This window comes from Carassius carassius, chromosome 27 (assembly GCF_963082965.1).
Source record: "Carassius carassius chromosome 27, fCarCar2.1, whole genome shotgun sequence".
Taxonomy (NCBI): Eukaryota; Metazoa; Chordata; class Actinopteri; order Cypriniformes; family Cyprinidae; genus Carassius; species Carassius carassius.
The window spans coordinates 29,322,650-29,339,462 of record NC_081781.1 but is presented as its reverse complement, the minus strand read 5'-3'; the positions used below and the strand labels follow the sequence as shown (position 1 = coordinate 29,339,462).

At 37.7% G+C, this 16,813-nt stretch overlaps 1 protein-coding gene across 3 annotated transcripts in view; it reads right to left on the bottom strand.

The window, feature by feature from the left end:
- The window catches only part of scara5 (scavenger receptor class A, member 5 (putative)), a 189,506-nt gene that overhangs the window by 111,461 nt on the left and 61,232 nt on the right, over window positions 1–16,813 (bottom strand). For 2 of the 3 annotated variants that reach the window (XM_059513342.1, XM_059513344.1), the window contains exon 3: window positions 12,339–12,470. In XM_059513342.1, coding sequence (XP_059369325.1) covers window positions 12,339–12,470 — 132 coding nt within the window. The remainder of the gene's footprint in view (window positions 1–12,338; window positions 12,471–16,813) is intronic. The other variant, XM_059513343.1, reaches the window with a different exon arrangement.

Here is a 16,813-nt window from a genome sequence, read left to right as displayed (position 1 = left end):
GGCTCTCCAATCTGTGAAAGACTGCGTAAAAAAATTGTGGAAAACTTTAAAAACAATGTTCCTCAACGTCAAATTGCAAAGGCTTTGCAAATCTCATCATCTACAGTGCATAACATCATCAAAAGATTCAGAGAAACTGGAGAAAACTCTGTGCGTAAGGGACAAGGCCGGAGACCTTTATTGGATGCCCGTGGTCTTCGGGCTCTCAGACGACACTGCATCACTCATCGGCATGATTGTGTCAATGACATTACTAAATGGGCCCAGGAATACTTTCAGAAACCACTGTCGGTAAACACAATCCGCTGTGCCATCAGCAGATGCCAACTAAAGCTCTATCATGCAAAAAGGAAGCCATATGTGAACATGGTCCAGAAGCGCCGTCGTGTCCTGTGGGCCAAGGCTCATTTAAAATGGACTATTTCAAAGTGGAATAGTGTTTTATGGTCAGACGAGTCCAAATTTGAAATTCTGTTTGGAAATCACGGACGCCGTGTCCTCCGGGCTAAAGAGGAGGGAGACCTTCCAGCATGTTATCAGCGTTCAGTTCAAAAGCCAGCATCTCTGATGGTATGGGGGTGCATAAGTGCATACGGTATGGGCAGCTTGCATGTTTTGGAAGGCTCTGTGAATGCTGAAAGGTATATAAAGGTTTTACAGCAACATATGCTTCCCTCCAAACAACGTCTATTTCAGGGAAGGCCTTGTTTATTTCAGCAGGACAATGCAAAACAGCATGGCTTCGTCGTAGAAGAGTCCGGGTGCTAACCTGGCCTGCCTGCAGTCCAGATCTTTCACCTATAGAGAACATTTGGCGCATCATTAAACGAAAAATACGTCAAAGACAACCACGAACTCTTCAGCAGCTGGAAATCTATATAAGGCAAGAATGGGACCAAATTCCAACAGCAAAACTCCAGCAACTCATAGCCTCAATGCCCAGACGTCTTCAAACTGTTTTCAAAAGAAAAGGAGATGCTACACCATGGTAAACATGCCCCGTCCCAACTATTTTGAGACCTGTAGCAGAAATCAAAATTGAAATGAGCTCATTTTGTGCATAAAATTGTAAACTTTCTCAGTTTAAACATTTGCTATGTTATCTATGTTCTATTGTGAATAAAATATTGACTCATGTGATTTGAAAGTCTTTTAGTTTTCATTTTATTAAAATTTAAAAAACGTCCCAACTTTTCCGGAATTCGGGTTGTATATTATATCAATAAAGATTTAAGTTGTCAATGAAATTCACTCCTTTTATATCACAAGATCTTTGTAGCCATGTGTTCAGCCCAAGCAACCATGAAAACTTATTTGTTCCCCTTGCTGGGAGTGGTCCACTGATGAACGACTTAACTTTGAGTCTTCTAAGTGTTTCAAAGAAGACTTTCACTGAAGTCCTTCTTAATGAGTTCTGACAGCTCTTTCCGAATATCATTCTTCCCCACATGGATGATGACTCGATTTGCAGTCTTGTGCTTCATCAGAATTTTCTGAAGTTCCTTGTTCACATCAGAGACCATTGCTTGAGGAAGGCAGCATGTTTTTGTTTCCTGCTACTAATGTTTCTGATAATAGAATCCCCCTCTATCAGAGTCCTTGGCTCGGCTGCGCCCTGAGCTAAATGCCGCTGTCTGCTCATCCTTGAGAACCTGTTAGTAGCAATGTTAGCTGCTGGCTGATCCGATCCATGTTAAATTATATTTGGGGATTCCTTCCCCACATTCATTAATGCTTCAAATCTGTTCTCAAGATGCATAGGCGGAGTTAGAATACCGGTATTTACAAGCCTTGTCATAGTCGAATCTGGGGTAGAGGAAGCTACTGCAGCTATATGAGAAACTCGTGACAATCTGATATCTCCTGTTCCTTTGGGTCTCACTCCCTGTTTGTGCCATCGATTAGTGTGGCGATCAGTTTCAGCTTGTTCCTCTACACTTGGTATAAACTGTTGAGATTCAGAAGATTCATGGCACTCACCGGCTGTATGCTGAGGTGGTCCATGAAGACGATCTGCTGAGTTTTCCGCCTGTTTTGGAAGTCCAGCAAGTAACTTTGTTTCAAGAATCACAATCCTTTGAAGAAGTTTGCAGCAGTTCATGCAACAAGTAGATCCAACAGGAGGCATTTTCTCTCTCTTCTGTTTGAATGTAGGCAGTTGTTATCCCGTCTCCGGAATGTAAGCTACTAGCAGTGGGAGGCAAAGTCTTCTTTTTGTAGTATTTTTCCAGTCCCAAAGTTTTCAGTTTTAGCGTTTGTGCCAAAAATCTGTTGTTTGAGCACTGTGCTGTTCTGCTGAAGTAAAAATCTTAGAAAAATCTGAGAAAAGTACAAAAATAAGAAGCAAAGCGCAGAGCAGTAAGCTAGAATGTCCATATGGTGGCAAAGCCGGAAGCTAATCTTCTAATCTTAGCTGGGATGCTAGTCTTCTATACTAATCTTAAGGAGTGTCTGTCGACAATCAGTCCCCTCATATTAAATATTGTTAACACTTCTCTTATTACTGGGATTGCTCCATGTGAACTTAAGGTTGCAGCTATCACACCAGTCTCTAAAAAGCCTGGATGTGATACCTCTGATCTAACAAATTACAGGCCCATTTCAAATCTTCCCTTTCTTGCTAAAGTCCTTCAATGTGTTGTTTTGGCACAATTACATTATCATTTGTCATTAAACAAACTTTTAGAGCCTTTCCAATATGGGTTTAGGTCAGGGCACAGTACTGAGACCGCTTTGGGTTGCATTATGAATGACCTCCTGGTCTCAGCTAACTCTGGTGCATGTAGCATTTTGGTTTTGTTAGACCTGTGTAGTGTATCAGACCCGAACCAGACAAATTAAAGATTCGATCAGAACCATGGTTGAAACATGAGGAGTTGAGTTCCTCAGAAAGGCAACAGGATGTTGTAAATCAATTCCTAGAAAGACATCTAAAGGAATATCAGTCCATTGCTTAAAGGGATAGTTCACCCAAAAATCTAAATTATGTCATTAATAACTCACCCTCATGTCGTTCCAAACCCGTGAGACCTCGATTTATCTTTGGAACAGAGTTTAAGATATTTTAGATTTAGTCCGAGAGCTCTCAGTCCCTCCATTGAAACTGTGTGTACGGTCTACTGTCCATGTCCAGAAGGGTCAGTTAGAATTTTTTGAAGCATCGAAAATACATTTTGGTCCAAAAATAGCAAAAACTACGACTTTATTCAGCATTGTCTTCTCTTCCGTGTCTGTTGTGAGAGAGTTCAAAACAAAGCAGTTTGTGATATCTGGTTCGCGAACGAATCATTCAATGTAACCGGATCTTTTTGAACCAGTTCACCAAATCGAACTGAATCGTTTTAAATGGTTCGCGTCTCCAATATGCATTAATTCTCAAATCACTTAAGCTGTTAACTTTTTTGATGTGGCTGGCACTCTCTCTGAGTTCAAACAAACCAATATCCCGGGGTAATTAATTTACTCAAACAGTACACTGACTGAACTGCTGTGAAGAGAGAATTGAAGATGAACACCTTCTATGTATGACCTGAACCATTTGAGTACCATCCCAGAAAGCCCGACCCAGTTTTACAGTCTCTCTAGTAGGATTTTATGATCAACAGTGTCAAACACAGCACTGAGATCTAGCAATAGCAGCACTGATATTTTGCCAGAGTCAGAATTTAAGCGAATATCATTTATTATCTTAATGAGTGCTGTCTCTGTGCTGTGATGCGGTTGGAAACCAGATTGAAAATTGTCCAGGTATCCATTTCAGTTTAAGTATTTGTTCAGCTGATTAAAAACTATATTTTCTATAATTTTGCCTATAAAGGGAAGATTAGATATTGGTCTATAATTGCTCAAAATGGTTTTATCAAGATTGCTCTTTTTCAGGAGGTGCTTAACAACTGCAGTTTTCCGGTACTTTGGAAATGTGCCAGAAAGAAGTGAGGCATTCACCACTTCTAAGAGATCTGCTTCTAAAAAGTTAAGCATACTTTTTATAAAAAGATGTGGGAAGTATGTCAAAATAGCAGGTTGACGATTTTAGGTGCTGCACTATTTCTTACAAAATTTTTCCATCAATTGCTTCAAAAATAGACATAGTTATATTTCTGCGGCAATCTGACTTGGGGGGTTTGTCAATCTCCCAACAGTGGCAAAAAGAGTATGAGTGTTGTTAAGTTACTGTTTACAAGGTTTGAGTAGAGATTCTGTCTACTGCGGCTAGTTACACATTAAAAGCATGAAGGCTGTCTTTAAAGATGCTATTGTGAAATGCTTGGTGTTAAAGATATAGCCTCCATAAACAGCACACTAGTCTTCTCATTAATCTCCTTCTGACAGAGACCGATCTAAATTCAGTGGTAGCAGAGATCAATATATATCAAAGAAAATACAGAAGTGATCAGATAGTGCTACATCCTTAATAACAATGGATAAAATGTTTAGACCCCTCCTGATGATTAGATCTAGAGTGTGTCCACATTTTTGTGTGGGTCCATGCACATGCTGAATCAGGTCAAAAGTGTTTAGAACCGTTATCGTTTATTTTGTAGTTTTGTTTTCTGCATTATCTATGTGAATATTAAAATTCCCTGTAATAGCAAAACAGTCAAACTCTGAGGAAATCATTGATACAATTTCTGTGACCTCTTCAACAAAGGCTGCAGAGTATTTGGAGGCCTGTAAATAATGATAAACAGAATGAGTGGAGCACCTTTCAGCACAATCCCTAGACCCAGCTAGCAGGGAACGTTCTCAGAACTTTGGCTAACATTCCGTAAAAGATTTTTAAATGTTTGAAAGAAAACATTTTACTGTAATGTTTAAAAAATGTTCTAAGAATGTTTATAATTTAAAAAAATGTTCCTATAACGTTAAGTGTAAACAAAGATAAAACATTCTTCCTGCAACATTTTGAGGATGTTTTGAGGATGTTGTTGAGGTAACATATTATAAAATGTTCTGAAAAACACATTGGCACAATGTTTCAAGACAACAAATGAAGAACATTCTCTCAGCCACATTAGTAGAACGTTCTAAGAACATCATTAAGGCTTGAGGTGATGAAATGTTTTGTTTAAAACATTCTTTTAATGTGACGGTCTAACAAAGATAGAACATTTTATCTAAAACATTTCGAGGAAGTTTTGAGGATGTCGCTGAGGTAACAGATTATAAAATGTTCTCAAAAACAAACTGGCACAATGTTTCAAGACAACAAATGAAGAACATTCTCTCAGCCACATTAGTAGAACGTTATAAGAACATCATTGAGACTTGAGGTGATCAAATGTTTTGTTTGAAATGTTCTTTTAATGTGACGGTTTAACAAAGATAGAGCATTTTATCCGCAACATTTTGAGGATGTTGTTGAGGAAACCGATTATAAAATGTTTTCAGAAACACATTGGCACAATGTTTCAAGACAACAAATGAAGAACATTCTCTCAGCCACATTAGTAGAACGTTCTAAGAACATCATTAAGGCTTGAGGTGATGAAATGTTTTGTTTAAAACATTCTTTTAATGTGACGGTCTAACAAAGATAGAAGATTTTATCCAAAACATTTTGAGGACGTTTTGAGGATGTCGCTGAGGTAACCGATTATAAAATGTTCTCAAAAACACACTGGCACAATGTTTCAAGATAACAAATGAAGAACATTCTCTCAGCCACATTAGTAGAACGTTATAAGAACATCATTGAGACTTGAGGTGATCAAATGTTTTGTTTGAAATGTTCTTTTAATGTGAAGGTTTAACAAAGATAGAGCATTTTATCCGCAACATTTTGAGGATGTTGTTGAGGTAACAGATAATAATATATTCTCAGAAACACATTGGGACAATGTTTCAAGACAACAAATGAACATTCTCTCAGCCACATTAGTAGAATGTTATAAGAACATCATTGAGACTTGAGGTGATCAAATGTTTTGTTTGAAATGTTCTTCTAATGTGACGGTCTAACAAAGATAGAACATTTTATCCGCAACATTTTGAGGATGTTTTGAGGATGATGTTGAGGTAACAGATTATAAAATGTTCTCAAAAACACACTGGCACAATGTTTCAAGATAACAAATGAAGAACATTCTCTCAGCCACATTAGTGGAACGTTATAAGAACATCTTTGAGGCTTGAGGTGAAGAATTTTTTTTTTTTAAACATTCTTTTAATGTGACGGTCTAACAAAGATAGAACATTTTATCCACAACATTTTGAGGATGTTGTTGAGGATGTTGTTGAGGAAACCGATTATAAAATGTTCTCAAAAACACATTGACACAATGTTTCAAGACAACAAATGAAGAACATTCTCTCAGCCACATTAGTAGAACAGTATAAGAACATCATTGAGGTTTGAGGTCATGAAATGTTTTGTTTAAAATGTTCTTCTGTGAAAACATATTTGTTCCCCTTGCTGGGAGTGGTCCATTGATGAATGACTGAACTTTGAGTCTTCAAAGTTTTTTTTAAAGAGTTCACTGAAGTCCTTCTTAAGGAGTTCTGACTGCTCTTTCCAAAAATCATTTTTCCCCATATGGATGATTATTAGATTTGCAGTCAAATCTGTTCTCAAGATGTATAGGGGGTCCGTTATTTGAGCACTGTGCTGCTGAAGTAAAAATCTGAGAAAATCTGAGAAAAGGACGTCCGAATGGTAGCGAAGCCGGAAGTCAGAAAAAAAGTTAATCAAGATTAAGCTATTGATTAGGGTTTTGATTTAATTTATTTTGCTGTTTTATGTTGTATCTTTGTATTTTAATTGGGAGTGAGATTTTATAAATAAAATGTATTATTATTATTATTATTATTATTATTAGTGAAAACACTTTTCTCCTTAAAGAAAAGTTCCACCATAATGACACAAGCAATGTAAGTGCAGGCCAGTGGGGGAGTGTAGAGAGGGACAACTGCACTCAGGCTCAAAACAATGCAACCGTGCATAGTGTGAGTACACACATGTACAGTACAGTACAGCCAATCTGATAAAGGTTGCAGACAACATTCACTGTGCTTGGGACAATAATAAACTGGAACTTTATCCCTCCAGACATTCTATTCACTGAGATAACATATGATGAAGGCACAGAAAATAGAAGAGAGGCAAGATAGGGGACCTGCAAGCTAAGATAAGATAAAACTGGTCGCTTAATGCAAGTGCATGCACTGTAATAATGCTTGCAGACTTGACACACTCATATTAAATATATTCCAAATCAGCAACAAAATCTGAGGTAAACTGTCACATTAATGCTTTCTATTATGCTCAAATTACGTTAAAATGCATATTTTATTTTGATCCAGCTAGCACGCATGTGCAGTCTCAAGAATGTCTCATGTTTCTATGGCAACCAGTGAGGGACACAATGACTTTCGACCACCAAACCACACTTTACATTTTCTCACATGTTTATTATAATGTAGATTAACCTTTTAATCTTAAAGTTTTAATGTCATTATGTTATTATTATAAAGTTATTATGCGAGTTAACTCGAGTCAAAATGTACATGTGCACAGTTGCATTTGTCATCCTTCACCCTGACATCAAGTGGACTTTTGAAGCTGAAATAATGAGTGGATAAAGCTTGGATTTGGAATAACAAGAGGAATAAAATGGATAACTTTCTTGTCGGAGGATTGTAATGCATCACAGGCAGTAAGGTACAAGGAAGAGAGACTACGGCACCTTAAATTAGGTAAGACAAAAAGTTTTATTTTTTTGCAACAGGTTTATTGACTTGTAATAGCAGTTTAAGGTGGAATACTGTATGTGACAATTGGGTCCAGTAGGGTTAGCTTTCCAGCTTTCAAATAATAGAAGGGTCCAGGTCAGGACTGGTTAGGCATTTTTCGGATATACATGGGTCGGGTCCAGCTTTTGAAATAATAGATGGGTCTGGGTTGGTTCGTTGTAGTACATTACGGGTCTCTTTCGGGTACAGGCACAAATTTTTGGACCCATGAAGACCTCTAGCAGGAATCTAATTTTTCATGAGATCTTTCATGAAATCTTCTTCAGATTTGAAATAGAAACTCATGAGACATTTGACTTTCAACCCATTACTTTTCTAGATTGCTCCAGGACTCATTTCATGTATTTATATATCATATAAAGTGTTCAGTGTCTTCAGTGTGGTAAAAAATGTTCAAGGCACTTCAGTGTCTAGAACTTTTAATATTTTTGAGAATTATCAACTTGATAATGGTTGATAAAAAGTACAGCCTAAAGAGTCTTCTTTCCAACGACACCAAAATTATGTGTGTAACACACTGAAGTAAGGAACTTTTACAATTTTAAGCTAGGTAGGGCACCTTCAGCTGTGAGTCCCATAATGGGGGGTGCTGGCTAACAGGTTAACACACCTGATTCAGATAATCATTTCATTATAAGTGAGCTCTATACAGTGTTCCTTGCTCCCTACTCTCTTGAAGTTTACCTCACTTCGGAACATTCATTCAAGGATTTGCGCTGCACAACATCTACAGTACACAAACGGATATTTAAATTCACATATTCCACCAGAGTATGTGAGCGGAGTGGAGCGGCAACAATTTCCCCTCTGCGCTTCAAGCATTCAAAAATCACTCCGCCCCTGGTTCACCATTTCCCGCTCCCCATGCCACTCTTCACTCCACTGATCAGAAACTCAGCTTCAATTATTTCACTATGCCTGAAAAATCAGTTTTGTTCAGAATTTATATTAAATGTAAAATACATGCATTGTAGCACCGCCACATAAGGAGAAGTTTATTTATGAGAAGTTTACTCGCTTTCCGAGTTCCTGTTCCCTTCCTGTTCCTTCTTTGTTTGTTTGTTTGGACTGTTTTCTGGTTTTGACCCTGGCTTGTTTTGGATTACGTTTTGGATTACCCTAATAAAAACATACCTGCACTTGGATCTCTCTCTCCCTGTGTTTCACTGGGTCGTGATCGTCACACGTTGCTCCCCAGTCTTCACCTTTTCTCTTGCCGCCTTCATCTCTACCTGCAGACTGAGCTCATGCATCATCTTCGCGCCAGTTATTCAGCCAATAAAGTGTAGGCCTATGTATTTCAAAATTGTGTCTAGTACTTTATAAATTATAAAGGTTTAATTGGCATGTTTATTTCAAACGACCAGACCGAACGCAACCCGAATATCATTGAAAATATTTTTGGATGACTCGTAACAACCTGCTCATTTTGGATCAACCCGCGCATCACTGATGTGTAGCAATGTAGCAGCAAATTAGTTTTGAATGGAGATTAACAAACGGTACAATTTACAACATGCTTTTTTCAGCTCACGCACTCGTCTCTAATTATGTTTAATGCGTGAGTTGGCATAGCGTTCTCGGAGCGAGTGAAAATCTAAATGCTCTGACTTTCAAGTAATCCGCTCTTAGCTCCTGACAAAATCACATTCATATAATTAATTAATTCATATATTCATTTGAATAATTCCCTTAGCACTCTTTTACAACCTCCCAGCTTTTCTGCACTGTTTTGACTCAAAACGAAACTACTCTGCTGTATGCATCTGAGACTGCTTTATTAGATTAGATTCAACTTTATTGTCAATGCACATTTGGGTACAAGGCAACGAAATACAGTATGAGGGAAGAAGGGTACAGCATAACATTAGGGAAGCGAGAAGAAGAAAACCAACACCCAGACAATGCTCCTTTGGGAGTACAGTATGACAACAGGAAAAACACCTCAGCAACAAAAGCACATAATCAATACAGCATAAAAACGCGACTTTGCAACAGGGGTCAAGGTAATCCAGCACAGGCAAGCAGCCATCCGGTCCATCAGCCCTACGGCGCTGGTCACAGACCCACTTGTCAGACTGGCGGTACAAAGCTGTCAGTATTATGCTGGACAGTATTCATTTATTGCCAGTTGTTCAAATCACAGTAATCTAATATGGTTTTAATGATAATAAAAATATGAAACGATAATACTACGATAATAATACTAATCGTGGGGAATTTTATCATTTATATATTTCAGCATGACACAATACCACTCAAAAGCTTTTGAACAGTAAGTATTTTCATGTTTTTGTAAAGAATTTTCTTCTGCTCAAAAAGCCTGCATTTATTTGATCCAAAATACATAAAGTTTCATTTGCTAAAGCATTAATATTGTGAAATATTTTTACTATTTAAAATAACTGCTTTCTTTTTGAATATATTTTAAATTGTAATTTATTCCTGTGATCAAAGCTAAAGTTTTAGCATCATTACTCCAGTCTTACTCCAAGTGTAACAATATACAATATACCATTCAAAAGCTTGGAGTCAGTATATATAGAAATTAAAACTTTTATTTATCACACAAGTAATGATTAATACAATAATCATGTTACAAACAATGCTGTTCTTCTGAACTTTCTATTCATCAAAAAATGAATAAATTATTCTCAGATCTTTTCAACGTTAATAATAATAATAATAATAATAATAATAATAAATATTTTTTGAGTAGAAAATCAGAATATTAGAATGATTTCTGAAGGATCACATGTGATGATGCTAAAAATTCAGCTTTGAAAGTCTGTTTTGATTGTTCCTAATAAACTGTTTAACTGCACTTGCAAGTGAATCTCAAGTTATTTTGTGGGATAATTAAATATATTCTAAGTAAACTACAAACATAGAAATATATACATTTATTTTGTACTTACATTCTTTCTTGTAACTCTTACCTCTCAGCCACACATCTGACTGAAAGGCTCATTATGCTGCTCATTATGCAGGCCTTAGTCTTCTCAGGTGTAAATCACACTAATATACATGGTCATTCATGCCTCCTCGCACATACCCATTTGAGACAAAAAGTGTCTTAGAAAAGTTTAATCAATCTATTGTTTTATGTGAGCGATTAAAAAAGATTATTTTCACACCGTTTTGATCACACCGTTTTGAAGAAAAAATTCTAGGCTAAAAGATCCAGGTTTGAAAGTCTTGTGAACAAATGCTCTGTATGTGTTTTATGACCTTATTTCAGTGACTTGAAAATTGTAGTTTTTTACTAAACATGTATGAACATTGTTTTCTCAAAAACACAATATCAAGTACATGCATGCTATTTACATATCATTGTACCCCAGTTTGTACTGAATACAGTGTTTTCAGACTTTAGCCATGTATATTTTTTAGAAGCAACTAAAAAAAAAAGCACAAATGTCAAAACTTCTCCATGCCCCAAAACACTCTAGACCTCAGAGGGTTAACGGTTAAAGCACAGGGTTAAACCACAATAGGAGCTGGGAAAACACCCATAGAAACAATTCCATGATCCTGACACATTTACAGATGGTAGAAAATGCTGCTGCTCATCTTTTAAAAGGGACACGCAAGCACAAACAAATTACACCAATATTGGCTTCTCTTCATTGGCTTCCTGTTTGTTTTAGAATTGATTTTAAAGGTTTTAGTTTTAGTTTATAAGTCATTAAATGGACTGGCACCAAGTTAGCTTTCTGATTTAATACAACCGCATGATCCATCAAGAGCACTTAGGTCTGATGACTGTTTACTCTTTGTTGTACCTCAAACGAGACTGAAAAGCAGGGGTGACCGGGCTTTTTCTTTTGCATCCACAAAGCTTTGGAATAACTTGCCTCTATATGTTAGACAGTGCCAAACACTTGCTGTTTTTAAATCCAGTCTTAAATCTTATTTTTATGCTCTGGCATTTAATGCAGCATGGCAGATGTTTATGTATTTGGTTAGTGTTATTGTTTGTTATTTATGTTATGTGTAAAATTCTTTTACTTTGATCATGCTTGTACAGCACTTTGGAAAACAATAGTCATTTTTAAAAAGTGCTCTATAAATAAACTTTGATTTGATTTGATATTTATATATATAAATTTGTCTATTTCTTACAACACCTGCAGAAGTTATGTTACTGTTACATTACTGTCACAAGTTTGTTTGCGGTTTCTCAAACACTATTTCACATGTGATGCCAATGACATATAAAATCTACAGTAACAAAAACAGCAATTAAATGACTAGCATATTGACTAACATTGCAAGTGGAGCTATTATAATTGATTTAATTAAAAAATCCATTCCATTTCAAAACTCATTCAATTATATTGCCAGAAATACATAGAACTTTTTTTTTAATCAAATAAGTCTAAATATTGTATTTTTTGTGTATTTATTTTAAGAAAGAACCAGTCTGCCTGATTAGAATAAATAATGATTTAAATAAAGTATAAAATTATGTTAAAGCTAAATGTCAAATGAATGAGACCAACATCTGGAAAAGCATTCGGCCCAACAAATATGTAAGGTTTAAGACAGACAATGACAAAGAGAGAAAAATAAAACATGCCTACCTGCTATGGAGAGGCCAAATATGGTGAGCAGTACCAGAATATAAAGGGACACAATGGCATATTTGATTGCAGAGAAGGAATCCAATTGACAACAGCAATTATTAGTCTTTCTCCTGCCCTTTGCTGAACCTACTGTGAAAGATAAAAACTTATCAACACGAAGTCTATAAAAGGAACACAGATTTTAAATCAGGAACTAGGAAGGTAAATACAGTTTAGAGCAGAGGTAGGCAAATTTGGTCCTAGAGAGCCGCAGTCCTGCAGAGTTCAGATTCAACCCTAATCAAACACACCTGAATAAGCTCCTCAATGTCTTCAGGATTACTAAGGCTACAGGCAGGTAAAGGTTTTTTTCAGGGTTGGAGCTGAACTCTGCAGGACTGCAGCTTTCTAGGAACGAACTTGCCTACCCCTGGTTTAGAGTGAAACTCAAGATGATTTAATATTAGGGGTGTAACGGTACGTGTATTCGTACCGGACCGTTTCGGTACAGGGCTTTCGGTACGGTGCACATGTGTACCGAATGACCGAATGCAATATTTTGTGTGTGGAACATAAGTACATTTTCGTGTTTCCAAATGAACATATTAAGTCAAGTCAAGTCAAGTTTATTCACATTTATTTATATAGCGCTTTAAACAAAATACATTGCGTCAAAGCAACTGAACAACATTCATTAGGAAAACAGTGTGTCAATAATGCAAAATGATAGTTTAAGGCAGTTCATCATTGAATTCAGTGATGTCATCTCTGTTCAGTTAAATAGTGTCTGTGCATTTATTTGCAATCAAGTCAACGATATCGCTGTAGATGAAGTGACCCCTACTAAGCAAGCCAGAGGCGACAGCGGCAAGGAACCGAAACTCCATCGGTGACAGAATGGAGAAAAAAACCTTTGGAGAACCAGGCTCAGTTGGGGGGCCAGTTCTCCTCTGACCAGACGAAACAAGCAGTTCAATTCCAGGCTGCAGCAAAGTCAGATTGTGCAGAAGAATCATCTGTTTCCTGTGGTCTTGTCCTGGTGCTCCTCTGAGACAAGGTCTTTACAGGGGATCTGTATCTGGGGCTCTAGTTGTCCTGGTCTCGGCTGTCTTTCAGGGATGTAGAGGTCCTTTCTAGGTGCTGATCCACCATCTGGTCTGGATACGTACTGGATCCGGGTGACTGCAGTGACCCTCTGATCTGGATACAGACTGGATCTGGTGGCTACGGTGACCTCGGATTAAGAGAGAAACAGACAAATATTAGCGTAGATGCAATTCTTCTAATGATGTAGCAAGTACATTATGTTATGGGAATTGTTTCCGGTTCCGGTTTACCTAATTAATGCAGCCTAAAAATCCTTTAACGGATTTGGATATTAAAAGCATATTAGTATGTTATGTGTAAGCCAGGTTAAGGAACAAAAATCTAAATTGTATAGAAAATATGCTGTACAATGTAATTTTTACATTTTTTATTGAAAACTAAAAAATATTTTGAAATGTTAAACATCTGGTTGGTAGGTTGAGACTGACAGATCCATTTAATAGTATGGGTAACCCTTGGCCACAGCATGCATATCTTGAGATGTATAGAGTGGATCAAGGTAATATTTTGTGAGCATGTTCTTTAAATTGAGAAAATAAAGCCTGTCAACTTTGACTCAATAAGCTTTCCTCCAGCACCATCATGAATGCCTTAATCTGTGAGGTGTGTGTATGTGTGTATACTTATTTATTTTATACTGACCCTGTCAGTTTTATTATCAAATGGCCAAAATGTCAACTTTATGTAATGTAATAACTAGATTTCCATATTTGATGAGTACATTTTACTAACATTCCGTTGACAAGTACCAGTGGTTAAATAGTAAATAATTACCTATTTGCATTTATAATTTCAGTAGAAATACTCGGTTGCTAATTAGAAAATTTGTACATGTAACTTAAAAATAAACTAACAAATTTAGAAAAACAAAGTAGATCCTACTTGAAATTTGGAATATGGTTGAATAAAAAAACATAAAGAATACACATTTAGAACTCTTAAAGTAATGTAGATCACGCACACAAAAATGACTAAAGAAATACTAAAATTAAGTTTACTTTATATGTAAACATTCTTTCAATAGCCAGAAAAATCAAGCAGTTTTTAAGAAAACTAGTCTTGTTTGATTTAGTATTGTTTGATCTACATAATTTATGCAAAAAATATCATCACATGTTTTAAGGAAATCGAGCAGAAAATTTTTATCAGTGCTCGGAAGGGAACAAATAATAATATATACTGCTGTTTCTATATTAATCTAAAGACTAGATGTAAAAAGTGGTGCTAACTCCCTTTTAGTATTATAGTGAAATATTTGTTTACCCAGCGCTAAAAGCAGTTTTGGAATGACAATAACCCTGAGTAAATGAAAGAGTGAAAAAATCTTCTCGTGAAGAATTTGAAAGTGAAAGTCGTGTCATTTTCCAAGTATGGTAACCCATACTCAGAATTGGAGCTCTCCAAGTGCACACACACAGCAGTTAGAAATGAACACACACCCAGAGCAGTGGACAGCTATATCCAGTGCCCAGGGAGCAACTGGGGGTTCAGTGCCTTGCTTAAGGGCACTTCAGCCATGGGTATTGGGGGTGGAAGAGAGTGTTGTTCATTAACTCCCTCCCCTACCTACAACTCCTGCAAGCACCGAGACTAGGACCTGTGACCTTCAGGATACAAGTCCAACTCTTTAACCATTAGGCCACAACTGCTACTATGTTGAGGTCATTGTCTGAGGATTGTAACTGTGGTGTAATATATGTGATTCAGAGTGTGTACAATGCTTGCCCTATCTGGATCTGTTCAGAGGTGTGTAGCATTTGAACCAATCAGACACACAACTATTTGTTATATTTAAAAAATAAAATCCAACGCCCCTTCACCTAACCAAAGGGCCAACTATGAGGGTCTATGGACCCTTCCCTTGAAATGCAACTAACACCCCAAAAGAGCAGAACAGGCACCTGGTTCCATGGCATCCAAAGACAAAACATCAAATAACACAAGTTTTATTGCTCAAAGGAATGTGGTCAGAGCAACTCTTACTCAAGTCTAAAATATTCATATAATGCACATAAAAATTGACTCTTCTCTAATTAATTCATAGGAAAACCTTTCTTTGAACGAACACACATATATTTCAGATCATTGTGTATGTTGTTACTGTTCTTGTATATTGTCTTTTGTATTGTATGCTGTTTTATGCATGCTGAAAAAAATTATATCATGGTGGCGATTACACATGCAGCGGCTTCTCTCTGTCCTGACAGAACGGTGTTTTCGTGTTTTTTGTCTTGTGAGTCGCAGTGTTTTTCTACGTCGTCATCGCATCTACCTGTCTGTAAGCACGCATACAGTCTCGAGTTTCTGCTCGATGTCGGCAGAACCGCATTTTTACAGTTAAACTACGTGCATGCAACAGCTGCAGTATCTCGGTCTGCTACGGAGGCCTACACCATCACCAACCCCCACTACTGCATCTCGCCCACAGTGGAGGCGCCACAAGCGGCATGAGAGGAAGCAGTAGAGGGGTAACCAAAGACAAACCATCTATCCCCACCATCATACTGGATAACGTACGCTATTTGGACAATAAACTGGACTACATTCGATTATAATGTTCAACTCAGAGGACTGTAAGAGACTGTTGTGTTTTTGTGTTCACAGAAACATGGCTCAGCAACAGAGTTCCAGACGGCGCTATTCAGCTCAGCTATTCAAACCAATTCAAAAACAGATTCAAGTGTGGCCAGAAGGATCATCAGAGGTTCTTCAAGACTGCTTTGACACAAATGACTGGGAAATGTTTAAGCTGGCTGCCACATACAATAACTCAACTGACCTCCAGGAGTACTCAGAGACTGTCACTGCCTACATCAACAAGTGTATTAATGATTTAACAGTCAGAAAAATCATCACTGTCCGGGCCAATCAGAAGCCGTGGATGACAGGGGAGGTCTACAGACTCCTGAAGACACGGAACGCTGCCTTCAGAGCTGGAGATGAGGTGGGCCTGAGAACAGCCAGGGGCAACCTGGCATCAGAGAGGCTAAGAGACAGCACTCCGGGAGGATAGCCTATCAATTCAGCGACAGCAGAGACACTAGGAGCCTGTGGCAGGGGATACAGACCATTAAGGACTACAAGCCCCCACCACAGACCTGTGACAGCAACATCTCTCTGCTGAACGAGCTGAACACCTTCTTCGCTCGCTTTGAGCAACAAAAAAGCACCACTGCACTGAAGACTCCACCTCCTCCCGGCCACCAGGTGATGACGCTGACCCCAGACAGCGTGAGGAGATCCTTCAGCAGGATCAATGCACGCAAAGCTCCAGGTCCTGACAACATCCCTGGGCGTTTACTGAGAGACTGTGCATCACGTCACTTCCTGTTTGTTGTTGGCGGCTGTACTGCGTTTGAGCTCCGTCACTATATTCTTTTCATTGA